Genomic DNA, 17,498 nt, shown 5'->3' on the forward strand with positions numbered 1-17,498 from the left:
TACATTAAAATTACAAATGCAACGTTTCATGTGAATCCCTTCTATTGGTGAAGGCAACTTGAATGGCAAAGAGTTAATTAAATAATGTGAATAATTATTGATAAAAATAAAAAAAACAGAACATTTTAAAAAAGTATTATTGAAAAAATAGTACTAAAACTACACTTACAGTGTACTAAAATAAAGTAATTAAAAAACAGTAATGAACTGGTTACTTGTGTGTTTTCCAGCCTGGCCTCAATACAACCAAGCTGATATGGAGAATTTAAGTATAAAAATAATATTAAACTCACCACCTGTTAAAATAAATAGATATTATAAGTGTTCTTACCAATTCTCCATTAAAATGACATTTATTCATTAACTGTAAATTAGCTTTAGTTAAGGCTGTATCACCACCTAGCCGTTCATAGCCACGGAGCAGTCACTGCCATTTGGTTATAACTGGTTTTGTCACTCTTGTTGTCGTAACTCATCTTTGACCAGTTATGTGTTTTGACTTGTGCAGCACAGTTGAATTCCTGCTGCTGATGCCAGTAGAAAAATACCAATCAACCAAATTTTCCAGCTTTTGCCTGATGGATGAAGTTTTCCCACCAGCTGTGTCAAACCGTATTAACATAAAAGATGATTTTTCTCTTTGGTAATAAATAATCTGCTGTCAGGGATTTCGACCGTTTCACATGTCTATTGAATTCCTGTGACTCCTCCAGTTTAAAGGTTAGATGGAGGTGGAAGTGGAGCCACTTCACCTCCCGTCGTCCTCCCTTCAGAGGAGCCAGTGAATTATTGATATGTGGAGGTTGGGGTTTAGTGCACATAAGTTGCCAAACACACCACCTCACACACACGACCCGCTGTGAAAAAAACACTTAAGATGACGTGATTGGATTGGACAGTTTAATGACGGCGTGACCAGACAGCAGGGGAACGCGTCATAATTAAGTAATTATTCACTGCTGATTGAATCAATTTAGACTCAAGCCTGACATAAAAGCACAGATACTTGGTATACTAATTAAAGAGGGGGGAAAGTTGTATTTCATGGAAGAACTGTGTTTTTTTTTGGTGATTTTTCAGATACGCTACAGCAGTGATTTATGATGCACTTTCAAAAAAATGGGGCTCAAAATCAAATTGGCAAGATATCCTTAAGTTTATTCAAGCTCTAAAAAAAATGCCAGATCCTACAATTCCCATAATGCCTGCAGCTTTTCCGATGCTTTTCCGTTACAAATTTGTAATCTCCAAGCCCTGAAGTAACCCTGGTGACATCATCAAGGTTATTTCCTCAGACGCAACATAGCTCCTCCTGATCCACACAAGACATTACACAATTAGTTTCACAGGCTCAGAATTGATGAACAAATGTTTTCCTTAAACCCAGCTTTTACAATTCTACATCTTTTCACAAACTTTAGATCTCAAAATGATTTCTTCGTCCATTAAAAACAAAGTTTTTAAAGGGGAAGAAACAGTTGCGAGAGTAAGTGCTGAACCCTAGTTTGGATCTTATTCTATATGCGTCGAACCATCTCTCTCCTCAAGACTAAATAAAGGATCCCAGCCAGCTGCTGATGGCAGAGACGTCCCTGTCTGTTGGCTGCTGGCTCAGATGAGATCACTGTGGATCTCTGACAGACCTCAGCAGCTGCACACGAGCTTCCCTCCCCCCAACACACACAAACACAACTAGTGAGAAACGCTACAAACTACAACGTCCAATCAAGGAGACGCACACAAAGCGGGTACAACTTTTTACATCTTTATTCATTGAGATGACAGAATGTTTTAAATTATTGCTCATCATCTACCGTTATCACTTGCAATATTTGAACATAGGGTTTTTTTTTTCTTTTTTCCTTTATTAGACAACTTAAAACATGTTTGAGAATTTCACCAGTTTGCACTGAATGAGGATTTACAACAATAAATACAGGAGTGGATTCTTCTTGTTACCTTCCTATACTTTTAAAGGTTGTCATATCTGTATATAGTGTGTATATATACGTATACGATGCTGGTGTCTTCCCCCCACCCATCTGTTTGTCGGTCAGCTTACGGCTGACAAAACAAAAACGACAACAAAAGTTTTCTCCCCCTAACGCATAGGCTAGGATCCTGAGGCAGCTGTTATCGAAGCAACCATGGCAAACACAAAAAAGGATGTGAACAAACACAGAGAGACATTTTACCACACACACACACACACACACACACCATCATCTATAATCACCTCGGCTTTCACACTTACAAAAAAAGGGAAAAATAAGACTCAGGACGACACAAGACGAGAGAAATGCACAAACACCTGCGGGGAACAAAGTGGTATTGAGGTCGTGTGGGCCGTGTCTCGTCGTGACGTGGCGGCATGAGGACTACTTTATCTGAGAGGTTCCTACGCACCTTTAAAAAAATGTCTTTAGACTTTAATTAGCTTTTACCAAAATTTAAAGATAAAGTTTGACATCTTGCCTAAGTATCCCGCTCATGCGTGCATGCTGAATACGTAAGCAGACGCCAGACACCGGTTAGCTTAGCTTAGCTTAGCATAAAGACTGGAAGCAGGGGGAAACAGCTAGCCTGGCTCCATCCAAAGGTAACAAAATTCCTCTTCCAGCACATTTATCGCTTAGGGTTTTGTACTCATGAAAACAAAATAGACAATTAAGAAGCTTTTCGAGGCGCTGGTAGTTGGATTTTGTTATCTTGACGCTAGCATAAGCTAACCGGTTGCTGGCTCCAGAAATATTTTATCATCGAAACATGAGATTGGTATATATTTTCTCAACTCTCGGCAAGAAAGCGAATTAAGATATTTCCCCGAATCTCAAAATATTCCTTCAAAAGACTTTTGGTATTATGCCATGATATTACTCAGATCAGAACAAAAATTGCGCATTTTCAATAAGCAATTATTGAATATTTATTTATTTATTTAACCGGAATACAAAAGCTTTTTGTGCCATTTCCTCCCGTTCAAAAAAATCTGTAAAATGACCGGTTTTCCACAGTACGGGACATTTTCAGACCTGGATGATGAGCTGTATGTGTGTGTGTTTAAGCATTTCATCCCTCTCTGTGAAAGTGGAGCTGGCAGCGTCTCCCAGCAGGTTAGCAGAGGATCTGATTGGTTCAGGTGCAGAGCCGGTGCAGCTGTCAGGTGAAATGACCGTCAGGACTTTCTAATTTCCACGGGTCGGGTCAGCTGGGGTTTCGAGCTGCCGAGGATGGAGCTCGTTATAGACGCCGAGTTTGGAGAAAGGTTAAAAAAAAAAATCCCTTTACAGGCAAATATGCTGAGAAGTTAAATGTGCTTCTTGGATGGAAAGAAAATATATCATGATGGAATTCAGATCACAGATTTTATTTCATTAAAACTGAACCCCCTTGACTACACCTGTGAGTACCGTGGAGTTGTAGTGTGTATGGTAAGTACAGTAAATCTTAACAGCACCATACTTTTCAGCGAGGACCTGATTGAAGAGATCTGTTCAGTACCGGCCAGGTAGCAACTTGCTGCTCATTTGGTATCTCTACGTATTTTTGTCACAGTATTTAAAGTGAGGGTTAAGTACATTTATTACACTTATCATTAGAACATTTAATTGCTTATCTTTATGACATATGTTGATTTTTTTTTTCTTCCAAAAGTCATGATATTAGACGGCGCAGGAGAGAAAAAGATAGAACAAATCTTAATTTCAATATAAATATCTAAATATACAGTAAACCCCTTGTGATGATCTGACAACCTGTCATGCTTCTAATATAGTATAGTCATTGTTGGTAAAGGAGGAGACGAAATGAAAGAAGGATGAGCTCTCACAGGCTTGAAATACTTGTGATGACTTCAACACTGGTGGCGTGTGAGCAGCTGGAAGCAGAGAGAGAAGCAGCCAATGAGATGGTTTCACTGTGGCTTTGAGTGACAGGTGGGAAGAACCGGTCACCATCCAGTCCGACTAAGTTATGACTACAAACTACAGGCTGATCCGAAGGGACAGAACACGTAAAAAAAAAAAAAAAGTTTAAAAACAGACACAATGGTGAATCTCGACAAAACGGTCAAATAAAAGACATGATATGATTGGACCCTGAGACCCCACCTAACCCCCTCCCACTAGGTCTAGCCCCGCCCTCGCAATAATACACAAGAGAAAAAAAACAAAACATGATCACAGGTAGAAAAGAAAAGACAACAAAAAAAGGACAGGAGATCTCCGTCACTAAATCTTCATTCACACAGATTGTTTTTGTTTTTAAATCAAGTTTTTTTTCTTCTTTTTTTATTTTTAATATATAGTATATATCTTTTTTTTTTTATCATCAATAATTTCATCTTTAATAGTTAAACAATAAAAGATCTGGTGATGGGAAGGTAGGATGGAAGGATTTACATACAAGTCGACACACAAATGAGCGTCTAAAGAGGAAGAGATAATGACGGTGAAGCGACGAGTGGAAGGGAAGTAGAGCATCTTCCAGGAGAAGATGTCGGGGAGCTAGCTAGTGGCGAATGGCAGGAGCAGCTCCACGGAGTTAGAGTGAATGTTATTATTGTTGTCGAGCGTGAATAAATAAAAACGGCTGCCATAAGCGCAGCAAAAGCCACGTCCCTCCGCACCCCCCCCACCCCAGGCTCGGTCTGAGCTCCTCCCCCTCCCCCAGAATATAAAGCAGGTGATTTGACCGTTCTGTCCATCCGTCCTTCCTTCTGCTCCTCCTCCAATGCCTCCTCTCCTTCTATGAGTCTGTGCCATTCATGGAGTATTTGTATTTCTTCAGTCCAACCCCCCCGACACTGGTTTAATACCTTAACGAGGAAAAATAAAGGAAGCAAGTTAGAGTGATATAAATATAAAGATGTTGCTGCGACCTGAAGACAAATCCGAACCTCCCTGTTAAAGTAAGAATGTTGATATGGAAGGGTTTCCATACCTATAGTAGTTTGGCTTGAAGGGTCCGTTCTTGTTCAAGCCCAGATACTTGGCCTGCTCGTCACTCAGCTCTGTAAGATGTGCATCAAACGTAGGGAGATGTAGGCTGGCCACATACTCATCTGGAGGGAAAGAGAGAGGAGGAGCGTGTTGATTAAGCATTCAAAAAGGCACCGGGAGGCTCTAGGATTAAACATCTCTCCTCTTTTTCCCCTCTTTCTCCATCTCAGCCCTTTCCTGTCACTACCTCCTTCTTTCTCTCCGTCATCTTTCCTGTCAGTGGGTGCTGTGCTGCTGGCAGCAGCCGTCACGGAAGGGGTGACCTATATCCAACTCCCTGTTTTTACTTACTATGCATGTGCTCGGCTCTAACCCACCGGGGCGACGCTGCAGACATGCTATGGGCTGTATGCACGCAAGCATACATACATCCATGCAGAGAGGATTCATTCTACTGTGAATAAAAGGTCAGTCTGGACATACGAGACTGTGGTCTAGAGATAAATGGCTCTTTGCCGGGGTAAAAACCAACTCTCTGTAATCACTTCCTGCTTAGTGGCTACTTAAGTACCAAACAAGGTTATTTTTGCATCCGAGGCTCGATATCTTGCGTTGTTTGTGTACTCCAATAGGCATTTATCTTCTTTCTTTTCTGCATTTTTGGATTCTTGCATTCAGCAATCTCTCTCAAGTTTAAAATCTTACCCATCTTCTTGGGCAGCAGGTAAACATCCTGTTTGTAGCGTCCCTCCGGGGCATTGTACAGCTCTATCAAAGCCAGCGCCTGGGAAGAGACACACAAGTGTTACTCACACACACACACACACACCTACACAGCCAAACAACTTCTTCTGTCGATTTATCCAGCACTGACAAACAGAAACAATTTGAGAGCGATGCAAAAAAAAAGATGTAAAACACAAAACTAAATCATGCACAAGAATGTAAATGAGACCTGGGTGGTGGCGGTGATGGAGAGCACGAAGGTGGGCACGGTGGAGCAGCTGAGGTTCAGCAGGCGACCCTGCAGAGGAAGACAAAGCAGATACAAGGTTAGAATAACGAGGTTCTTCTTTGCAGCTGAAAGGAAAATGTGTGAGAATGCACAATCCAGGTGAGAAATCCATGTCATATAAACCTTTCTGAAATCGTACCTGCAACTGTTTATTTCATCTTAATTCTGAAATTCACTGCTGAGCAACTTTTATTAGGAAAGATAATGTTTCGTTTTGCCCACAAATGCTGAACTGTTGCTGGTGTCTGAGATGCTGCATTGCAGTGAGTGAATATGAGTGTAGCAGAAAACAAACTGAAACTCTGCAGCCAGAGAGGGGAAATAAAGCATAATTAAAACCGTTAATAAGGTTTTAATTCTCAGTGCAAGTGATCCAACCTGTAATTATTCCCAACACTGCCTAGGATGACTTGTGTTTTTAATTTAAGAAGCAGCTTTGGTTTCTTTATTTTGCTATCGTGTTTATTTGTGTGTGTGTGTGTGTGTGTGTGTGTGTGTGTCATTTGGCCCCAACATGTACCTCAGCCAGCAGCACTATCCGTTTGCCATCAGGCCAGATGACGTGGTCCACCTGAGAGCGCACTCTCTCCCAGGTCAGCTCAGGAGTCCGCAGACTTGCCTGCAGGATGAGCACAAACATCACGAGCAATTATTTCCCTCTCGTCTTCCTCCACGGCTTATTTCTGGTGGGCTGAGCTGTCACACATCTATCATCTCGGGCCAGAAGTTGACTCAGTGTGTTTGGTCTTTTTTCCAGGGCTGGAAGGACTATAAGAAGTGAGTCACAACTTCCTCTCGTGTCTGAACTACTTCCTTGATTGCCGTTTTTAAAAAACAAAAACCCTGCTCTTGAATTCCTCTCATATTTTTCTATTCCTAGCACATCTCACTGTTTTATGGTCAGGAGAACACAATCTTGTTTACTGCAGAACTACACTTTTCTAACAATGACATGAAGCAGTGACCTTTCATTGGGGGATTGTGAAAGGTCAAAGTGGTAAAAGGGGAAAACGTGCATCTTTGTTCTATTGTTATCATTTGTTGTCTAAAGGAAGTCTACTAGCCTAATTCTGACCACTACAGCATTTAAGTGTCTGTCAAGAACGGCGTTTTTGATCACATTTTATCTTCCATCAACTCTCTTTGTTTATCGTAGTTACTTCACAAGTTCATACGAGCTTGAAACTGACCACATCGATCTCGGTGTTGGAGTGCCCCATGTTGCAGACGATGCAGCCGTTCTTCATGCGGTCCAGGTACTCTCTCACCACCACGTTCTTATTGCCTGATGGCAGGAGGAGGATGAGAAAAAGGAGAAAGTAACGGGAGGATAAATGCATGTGAGAAAGAAAATGGAACATTGACTCAAAAACCTGTATCCATTTCTGCCAAAGTAGGTTTTAATGACTTCTTCCCACAATTTTTAATCAACTACTTTTCAATTAATGTGTGTATTGGGTAAACTTTTGCAACATGGTAACATTCTGGTGATGATTTCTGATTTGTAATCAACATTACAAGGACCGTATTAAAGCTAATGCTAGCCCTTTTTGCTTATTTTACACCACATTGTAATTTTATCGGTGAAAATCTCGCACGAAATTATCTTTTCTGTTCGATTGCAGCCGCCCTTAAGGGAGCCCTCTGCTGAAGGCCTGCCAGCAACATGAGGTAATGAAGCAGCGAGACAAGTAATTCTCTGCTCCAATTAAGTGTCCGGGACAACTCCCCGGCTGCTGAGCTGAGCAGTTGATGAGTGACTGTTAGACACTGATGATAATGAATATCTGTCCAGTCATCCTGAACGGACACTGACAGAACGGTTTTATTTCCCAACTACGCCAGCCTCCCTCCATCTCCCGCCGGCTGAACCAACCTGTGCAGGTGATGACGATGTCCACTTGTCTGATGACTTCATTCAGTTTCACCAGCCTGAAGCCGTCCATGCTGCGTTCAGGGGGAAAGACAATAGAGAGCGTGAGACTAATGAGATGTCAAACCCTGGTGGTGAGGCGTAAACAAGCAAGAGTCTTACCAGGCCTGCAAGGCACAGATCGGGTCAATCTCTGTGACATAGACGATGGAGCCCATTGCTTTGAGGGCGGCACAGCAGCCTTTTCCCACCTGACGGATAAAGAGATGGGAGATTATTATAGGTTTTAAACATTCATCCATCATTTTTAGCAATGGTGTACTTCCCTGCTTGCTTTGCTAGTTTAAATGCACTCTTAATCACTGCAGCGGGCGATGTTAAATTAAAAATTGGTGGGAGTTACTGGTTATTATTTGTTTACTTTAGTCTTTATCTTCCCTTTAAAAATGACAAAAAGTGTTATTTTGTTTTCAAAGTCGATGAATTATTCCACAATCTTCCAGATAATACTGAAAGTATTTTTCACAGAGGCACAGACATCTAACAGAGGATGTCAACAGCAGGTAGCCTCTACTACCTGCGTGCTTTGGTGCCTTTAAAAGGGCAGACATATAATATTGTTCCGTCAGTGAACAAGTATTTGTGTTCGAGACTGTATGAAAATGTCCGCCTCACCTCTCCATATCCACACACCACCACCTGTTTGCCTCCAAACATGACATCAGTGGTCCTCTTCAGGCTGAGGGCAGAAACACAATTATACTGGCAGCCTAATATTTATTCAGTCTGTTTGGAGTCTAGGGGAGGTCGGTGTAATTCCTCCGCAACACTAACTACTCAAAAAAACAAACATGTTCTGTTTAATAAGGTTAAAAGGGAGACCGGTTCATACCCGTCCAAGATGGACTCCCTGCAGCAGTAAAGGTTGTCAAACTTCTGCTTGGTCACAGAGTCGTTGACGTTCATGGCTGGAACACAAAGCTTTCCTGCCTTGGACAGCTGGTACAACCTACAGGAGTTAAATCACCCAGGAGTAGTTTTATCAGATTAATGTCATCATTATTTATCATTAAATGCTACTACTAACAGTTTACAGCAGCGCCCCCATTGTTGGTCACAGTGCATTGTTATTGTTCACCACTAGATGGCGATGTTGCACCAGAAACAGCTTCGGTGTGTCAGTGAAGTCTGTTTTTAATGTGAGTTTGTGTAACAATTAACTAGAATATTCGCTCATTTTAAAATGAAGAGAACTGGTTTTATGTGAGACTGTAATATTTTACCAAAAACACCGACAGAGGTTCAGGATGTGTGCATGTTTGAAACCCACCTGTGCACACCGGTAACACTCTCCTCTACAATGCCCTTGATCTTCTTGAACATGTTGGGGTATTTCTTATAGATCCAGTGAGTCAAGTCTCCACCGTCATCCAAGATCTGACGGGATGAAGAGAAAGGGAGAGAAACATTGAGATAAGTGTTTTTTTCTTTCACATTCAAGAGAAGGAAATTAACCACTAATCTATTTTTATAATAATTCGACAAACTTATTTGAATAACTTATTTCTGCAGGTCCTTCATTGACGTCTAACAAACGTCATGGCTGAAAAAAATAAATGCACATTTTTCTTTCTACCCAGTGTAAAAATAGATTTATTCCATTTAAAAATATCTGGTTGTCTGGTGAAAATAGCAGCACAACCAATGGGGGACTGTGGGATGCAAAGAACAAGAAAAAGATGCCTAAATAAGAGTGATTTAGAATGTAGGTGTGCTACCATGTTGGGCTGCCAGCCTTCCACGTTGACACAGCGATCGATGCACCACCAGAAGTCGTCCTCTGACTCACCCTTCCATGCAAACACACTGAAACCTAGAGAGAGATGGGAAGCATTTCATATTGGGGAGACAGAAAGAGGGCATCTGGACATTTCAGGAAGTGAAAGACAGCGGACGGACGAAGGAAGGTGTCAAAGAGAGGAACTCTCAGTCTCACCTCCCTCCGCCAGGGCAGCTGCCACTTCATTCTGGGTGGAGTAGATGTTGCAGGCGGCCCATCTGCACTGAGCCCCCAATGCTGACAAAGTCTCCATCAGCACCTGAAGAGAAGAACGTCATGTTGCAGGAAAATGGTCTCATGTTTGGACTCTGGACTCTTGTTTTGCAATCCTACTCACAGCAGTCTGGGCAGTGATGTGGGTGCAGCCCACCACCTTGGCACCAGCCAGGGGTTTCTCCCCCTGGGCTCGCTTCCTCAGAGCCATCAGGGCTGGCATCTCTGCGGAAGCAAATGAACACGAGTGGATAATGGAATGGATGGTTATGGAACCCCCATCATTAAATCCTCCTAATACTTCATCACTAATCCATCGACTCATCCAGCTGAAGGAGTCACCGATGCAAAGGGTGTGTGTGTGTGTGTGTGTGTGTGAGAGAAACACTCTTTGAATGTAGTAGGCCCTCGTGTCTGTATTACTGCGGTTATGGCTACCTTGCTCTGCGATCTCGATCTCTCTGCGGCCGAAGTCGGCCTGTTTGATGTTCTTGATGCAGAAATCCCCGTTGCCCTTGGAGTTCTTCTGCTGTTTGTCCCGAGGAGACGTCTCATCGTCGGAGCTGTCCGTGTACGACGCCGCTACAAAAGGAAAATACGCACATCGTCAGTATGTCACACACGCACTTATGAAAAGAGGTACAATATTGACAGAAAAGTCAAGCAAACAATCTAAACAGCCCGCCTGTTGTTCTCCACATCAACCTCGACATTACAGCAGGAAAACAGGTCTGAACCGTTAGTAAATCTCCATGAGTGGAAGTGATACGTTTGGACATGGAGTATTATGAAGAGTGTCATCCAACAGAAAAAAGGCAAACAAGTCTCAGGAGTGCTAAAGCAGGCTTTCACTGAGCTGTTATGCTGTTTGTTAGTTGACCACTTCCAACTCCGGTCCAAAGAGGGATCAAGGGGTTCAGCAGACTCTCGGGACTCAACACATGGCTCAGCAGAACCTGCGGCCTGAAAGGGACGACTTACATTCATAACTTAAATCTGTTCTGGGGGAGAGGGCATGTTTTCAGGGCAGTTTAAAAGTACTGATGGACCATTTGTGGTTCAGTCTGCAACACCCGTCAACTAGGCCTACGGTGCCTACAGCGCCACACAGACTGAACGTTGCAGTTTATGGATCAATCTCCTCGATCCTCCCAACATTACTCTCCTTGACTGAAGAAATGGAAGCACTGGTTAACACTGGCATCAACTTTTCTAAAATGAGAGATTAAGGAACTGGATGTGATGTTAATGGATCCATTAATATGCACATATCTCAAAGCGACGCCATTCAAAATCAACAATCCCGTCTGTCTCTAGGACAGGGACAGGTCCTTGTCCCACTTCTACTTCCCCCAATATGCCTCTTCTTTCTCCTGCTGGAACATTGGAAGTCTCCTCTAACTCTCAGTTCTTCTATATCAGAACTTAAAACCTTTCCGTTCTTCAGCGTTGTTGCTGTTTTTCCATATCTTGCACTTCACTGTAATATCAATTCTAAAGTTTAATCCGACTTATCCTATATCACCATATGTTAATCTTCTGTTTTACTTTGTTTTAATCCCTTTAAATCCCATTTGTGCCTCTATTTATATTGCCTTATATTTTGTTCTAGATCATGTCTTGATGTGTATATAAGTCATCTTAAGTACATTGAATAAGGCAAGACAATATTATTTGTATGCACCTTGCAACAACAAGGCAATGAGCTTTAAAGTTCAGAACAAACAGAATGGGCCTTTGGCTTCTTCACTGTGGATGAAGCCTGTATTTATCCTAAACTAGCAATTTGACTCTGGTAGGCCACAGATTCTTCACAGCACCAAGTGTACCTGATTATAAAAGCGGCCTGCTAAACTCTCTGCAAAAACACTCGTCTTTTTCCAATGTACGGGTTGTGTTTTAACACTAATCCTGTCATAGAGGGGTATAAGTGCACCTCTGGAAGGAACCGTAGTGCCCACAGTGTAGCAGCATGCTTGGTAACGATATGCCTTCACGTCTGGCTGACTCACGATACAAGTACAGTCCCTTCTTGTGTGGAGACGGCACACAATGCCAATACCGCTCCTACCACCCTTTTCGAAAATGACCATGGACCTGTACCAGATAATACTGGGTACCTCGCCAGCACTGTAACAATGCTGAAGTTCAAGAACATGCTGTACTGTGCCAGGAGGGGAAAGGCTTTAAAAAGGAAAAAAATAAGGTAATAATCCATGAGTCTACCACTTTCTTTTGAATTCTCCCATCCGTTCTGACAGGAGGAAAGGGTGGGGGAGGTCTTGAGCTGAGGAGATCTTAGGGGTCATGAGGGTGGATGTACAGATACTTAGAAAAGGATACTGGGACAAAGCCAAAGAAAGAGAAAGTCTTCCACATTCACACAGAAGGCTTTTAGATACCACCATAACGAGAAGATACTCAACCCATCCCACAACTCGGACCTAATGGTCTCATTTTAAAGTATCAGCCGATACTAAGCCGGTTATTACAGATACACTTCTTTTAAATTGAAGTCTAAAATGTGTTGTGCATTAAAAGAACTCCATTGATTTTGCATTGCATTCCTTTAACATTATCGCACTCATGATGGACAGTTCTTTTTTTTTTTAAAAAAGGGATAAAAATCAATGCAGCATTATTAGAGATATACGGTAATTTTTATTTCACACGTGACTGCACTTTGACCGTTTGGAGATATGCAGTCTGATTTACAGACTTGGACCACTAACTTTAGAGGAACCCTTACTGAACAAACAGCGTCCTTGGGAAATGTAGTTCAAGTGTGTTCAGCGTGTCCTCTGCACTGTGGGAACCATCAAAGAAATAAGAGGCACTCTGATGAGGGAATTATGGGAGACGACATGGAATCAGCAGATAGGGGAAGGTAAAAAAAAGAGCTTATAACAGTGTTCAAACGGGGAGATAATAAGGCTGCACAAAATAACCTGAATATTTTCAGCTCGACATATTTCAGACAATTTACAAACACCGTTGTTAAGATGTTAAGATAGGAATCCAACAGCACAGGTGAAAATGAGCTTGTCAAATCATAAAAAATAAAAAGACGTGATCTGACAGCTTCGGGCTGGGGGAGAAGGTTCATGGGAGGCCGAGTGTTTTAATGAGTCCTGATCTGGTTGCTGGAGGGAGGTGAATAGGATTAGAATAGAGAAGCAAATAGAAAGACGGAAGAAAGGAGAACACGGATTCTGCAGTACGGGGGAACTGGAAACAAATCCAATCCTCATCTTAGAAAGATACCCTACATCCAGTGTGCCAACTTTGACAGAGCTGAATTTAAAAATCGAATTAATTACATTTTGAAAATTACAGTAAATGTTTTTGTCATTACATCAGTGGAGCTTTATTAGTACTGTTATGAATACAAACAGGCTAATTGTAACATAACATTTTAAAATATATCACCCCATGCCTATTATTATTATATATTTGTCACTATGGCTTGGCATGACTACTTCACCAACTATAGAAACTTTTGCCTGATTTTTTATGTCTTTGGAGAAAGAAACACATGCATGTATTTTTCCCAGCTGACCCTGGTTGGTGACACTCGCCTACAAAAACATGTCCCCACCTGCAAAAAGTGCTGGTGGGGAAGTCACAGGACCAAAATGTTCCATCCTCTCTAAATAGAAGTACTGAATATTCACTAGAAGCTCCCCCTGACCTGATGGGCCCATTACAGTCATCCACTAATACTGACTGAAAGTCCATTTGCCCATCCGCCGCCCATCTGCTTGTCCATCAGATTCTTCCACTGTGAGGGACGCTGTCCAAGCCGGACAGATTAATTCATCATTTTAATGGCAACGGGAAAGATCTGTGGCCAGTGAATGACCCCGACACACAGCAGGAACTCTAAAGGCAGCGCTTTATGAAATTATCATAACTGCTTAAGCTGCTTCAAGTTTGAAGGCTCTTTGAGTTGTGATGTGAACAGGAGAGAGCAGAGAGAGAGATTTGCTGACTATTTGGGATGCTGAATTTGCTGTCCTGTTTTCACCACTGTTTAACATTTTCCTCACACCACCACCGTCATGAATGGAAGTGGAAATTCAGTTTCAGCCACACCCAATACTTCCCACATCTCTCTCTCTCAGACCATCAACAGCTAATCCTCCAACTCCGAGACCCCAGTTTCACATGAACCGCTGTGTCAAAATGTGACAGAGCCGGAGAGACAAGGACATTGGGGAGATGAGCAGAAAGTACAATCAAAGTCTGCCTACTTCTCTTCAAGCTGAAACACTTTCTATAACCTCGGTGTCATAAGAAACATATTCACAAAGCTACAAGGCACTGTGGTGTTTTAGGACATGCCCGTCCTCGCCCTTATTCTCTATAGAAAGGGTGGGTTTGTGTGCGTCTACCTGAGCTGTAGCTGTCTGTGGACGACTGGGAGATGGAGCGGGACAGGGAGCGCCGGCCGATCTTTGAGGGACGCTTGTTGAACTCCTGTTTCTGGTCCGCAAACTGGATCTGCTGGTTGGACAGAGAGCAGACGGGGACAGAGATCAGAACTCAATACAGATGTTACAATTGCATCTATATGAAGTAGATCAAAATGAACGACACATATAAAAAGGTATATTTTGCTTTTTGCATGAGGACATGCAGTAAATGGGGTGTCCAGTGATGTTTGAATTATGCAAGGACGGAGATATAAGATAATAAGGCTGATAATAGAAAGAAAAGACGGAACAAGTGCACCGCCGTCTGCAGGGAATCCAGCATTAAGTTCACTCTGACTTTAAAAAGATAAAAGGAGACAATGAGGTTATAATCAACCGGCAACAAGGCCACACAGCTGACGAAGGTACAACAGTTCATTCAGGGTCTGTGGAATAGATAGGAGGTGTTTGGCTATTAAATAAAGTCCGGCCACAAACTGACCGCGATTCTCTTCGTCAATCTTTCCATTATTACAGAGTCATTAACTTGTTGCATTATAATCCGTGTACTGATAATATTAAGAGTATGAATAGCTGACTTATTCCTACCATAAAACCACAGAACAAAACAATGCTTGTGGGGGCGTGCGCTGTGAAGCATGCGACAACAACGCTTTTTCATCTCTGACTCAGAAAAGTTGTTGAATGACGCCCGTAAATCAGTGCGAATCATTGTGTCAAGAAAGGCATTGGGAAGAGAGTGATTCAGTGGATGCCACAGTCCTCTGACGGAGGTGGTGAAACGCTTTTATGATTTGATAATAGAAGAGCAGAACGAGCGCCGTTCCTCAATCATTTTCCATTCTTTATCACTCTCCTTGTTGAAAAAAGGTCGACCTTGAGTACAAAACAAGCAAATGTTTTCAGGTTTTTAAAATCGGAGAGAAATAATAAAATGTCTGACATTCAAACATATTCTCTCATATTGTGTGTGTGTGTGTGTGTGTGTCTTCATTCACAGTTGTGGTCGAAGTATGAAAATGTGGAAAAAGTACTTTAAGTATCAAAAGTACTAAATGGAAGAAAATGGCCTCCCTTTGACTGTTATACAATTATCATAGCATTAATTACCATTACTTATCCACTTATCATAGTATTAATTTCCATCACTTATGCACTTATCATTAATTACCAATATTTATGCACTCAACAGAAAAAAAGATGCAGTTTCTGCTGCACTTGTATAAGCAGTTTGCAGAAAAAAGCTAATTTATAATAAAGAAAGGAACGTGTATTTTATTTTAAAAAAGGACAATATTTGTCTGAAATGTAGTCGAGTAGAAATAGAAAGTGCCAGAAAGACTATGTGTACAGGTGATTTAAGTTTGCACACAAGTACTTGAGTGAATAGTACTTAGTTACAACACTGCTGATTGATATAAACAAGGTCCAGATGTTCAGGAGTCAACATAACCAGAGGTTAACACATGAGAAAAATGTTCATACTGTTGATGACTTCATTTCTGAAGATTGCCTTTTCTTTCAGTTCAGTGATCACTGAGCGACTTCATAAATAGTACCCAATGGCTAGAATGCAGCCTGGAGCATCAACACCTTTCCAAACAGGCATGGAGAGGCCCATAATGAAACATAATAGCTCCCGAAGAACAAGATACTCAACCATATCACAGAGAGACAAGCCAGGAAATCATTTCCACAAAAAATGGTTCAAATCAAATTAGAAATAATAAACCAGGAGCCATTCCAGCTTCATCCAGAACCTGATATTCTACACCTCCAAAGGCTGGAGTCAGGGCATCGCCTCACCCCAGACCAGTCTGTTTCCACTCTGTCCTTACCTTTTTCACACAGGGCTCACTGCTGGCCCCGTCCTTTTTCTTCTTCAGCATTATCACACATGTGTTGGGGTGCGCGGTCAAGTTGCAAGTGCGGTCTGCATCAGATTCAATGCTTTCTGCATTGAGGGGGACCTTCGCACCTTCGCCTTTCAAGGGCTGGTCATTAGGCTTCCCCCCTCTGCCTCTTTTTAGCCTTTCGCTTTTTCTGCAATCCAGCCCAAACTGGTCAAACCATGTGCCAGCAAACACAATGCAATGAATTGTTTCCACTTCCTTTCATTCTTTTCACCTCCCTCTCTCCTACCTCTGTATTCCCATTTAATTGTCGATTGTTCAACAGATTGGGGTCCCTGAAAACCGAAGCTACAATTAGCCTCTGCCAACCAAAGATGTTTGTTGGTTGATGGAACACTAAATGTACTGCTCAAACCCCCAGAACGGGACTCTATGGAATCATCCAAACGTATCCCAAATTGGAGCAAGAAGAAGAAACATGTTATCTAATCAACTTCCTATCCAAAGCTTCCATATCACTGAACAGAACACACAACGACGCAAATGAATCAGGCCATAACGCGCAAAAGGGAGCAGTAAACCTAATAAACAGATAAGCGTAGCTGTAGTAACACTAGCAGCGCTGTGAGGTTGTAGTTTTACTACATGCAAGTAAGATCATCATCTCCTAAACTGATGCAATTTCATTCTGCTGCAGTTGAGCCAAAGGTGCTAATAACGCTGATCCCTATTACAGGCATTAATACGGCTATTGGTCTCTCCGGGTTTATTGGATGGAGGTGAGATGAGGGGGCCTTAAGAGCTCAGAGTTGCAGGGAAGGATTGAGGGCCATTTTTGGGAGCTCGGGTGGAGGGGTGATGGGGTTTATGGCACATTTTTTGGGGACAAGATTATCACAGGTTAGCCTCAGAACAGGGGGTACTGCCAGAGTTAAACAGTGGTTTGCTTATGGCTCTCAATCTCAGAAAACAAATCTGGGTGACCTGAACAACATTACAAAAATGAGTTCATACAGGTGTAACCTTACATGAAAGAGCACAGACTTCTACTACTCATGATGTGGAGTTCAATAAATCTGTCTAAAAATGAGAGAGCAGCTGGGAGGAGAAATATCATTTTGACAAACAAAAACATCCTAATGTTTACAACGTAACTGGGTCAGATTTTATTTCATCTCTTATTTTGTTTTGAAAACTCTGGAGGCAAACACTCCCAACAGACAATACACATATTGGGCTGAACAAACAGTTTTGTGTCAAATCAACTGCAAGATGAAAACTAGTCTCTTCTCTGTCTGTCTCTTTCCCGCATCCTTTTTTTCCACGTC

At 42.0% G+C, this 17,498-nt stretch overlaps 1 protein-coding gene across 3 annotated transcripts in view; it reads right to left on the reverse strand.

The window, feature by feature from the left end:
* Positions 1 to 1,749: 1,749 nt before the first annotated feature.
* Positions 1,750 to 17,498, reverse strand: part of ahcyl2b (adenosylhomocysteinase like 2b) — a 34,986-nt gene continuing 19,237 nt past the window's right edge. Inside the window, exons 1-17 of one of the 3 annotated variants that reach the window (XM_084038326.1) lie at positions 16,156 to 16,232; positions 14,276 to 14,387; positions 10,320 to 10,463; positions 10,006 to 10,106; positions 9,825 to 9,927; positions 9,607 to 9,701; positions 9,159 to 9,265; positions 8,721 to 8,837; positions 8,504 to 8,567; positions 7,991 to 8,079; positions 7,832 to 7,902; positions 7,146 to 7,240; positions 6,476 to 6,574; positions 5,896 to 5,964; positions 5,646 to 5,724; positions 4,942 to 5,062; positions 1,750 to 4,816 (exon numbers count right to left, since the gene is read on the reverse strand). In XM_084038326.1, coding sequence (XP_083894452.1) covers positions 4,810 to 4,816; positions 4,942 to 5,062; positions 5,646 to 5,724; positions 5,896 to 5,964; positions 6,476 to 6,574; positions 7,146 to 7,240; positions 7,832 to 7,902; positions 7,991 to 8,079; positions 8,504 to 8,567; positions 8,721 to 8,837; positions 9,159 to 9,265; positions 9,607 to 9,701; positions 9,825 to 9,927; positions 10,006 to 10,106; positions 10,320 to 10,463; positions 14,276 to 14,387; positions 16,156 to 16,206 — 1,524 coding nt within the window. In that variant the 5' untranslated portion in view covers positions 16,207 to 16,232 and the 3' untranslated portion in view covers positions 1,750 to 4,809. Of the gene's footprint in view, positions 4,817 to 4,941; positions 5,063 to 5,645; positions 5,725 to 5,895; positions 5,965 to 6,475; positions 6,575 to 7,145; positions 7,241 to 7,831; positions 7,903 to 7,990; positions 8,080 to 8,503; positions 8,568 to 8,720; positions 8,838 to 9,158; positions 9,266 to 9,606; positions 9,702 to 9,824; positions 9,928 to 10,005; positions 10,107 to 10,319; positions 10,464 to 14,275; positions 14,388 to 16,155; positions 16,233 to 17,498 lie in introns of those variants that run through there. The other 2 variants (XM_084038327.1, XM_084038325.1) reach the window with 2 other exon arrangements.

This window comes from Eutrigla gurnardus (genome assembly GCF_963514095.1).
Source record: "Eutrigla gurnardus genome assembly, chromosome: 21".
Lineage (NCBI taxonomy): Eukaryota > Metazoa > Chordata > Actinopteri > Perciformes > Triglidae > Eutrigla > Eutrigla gurnardus.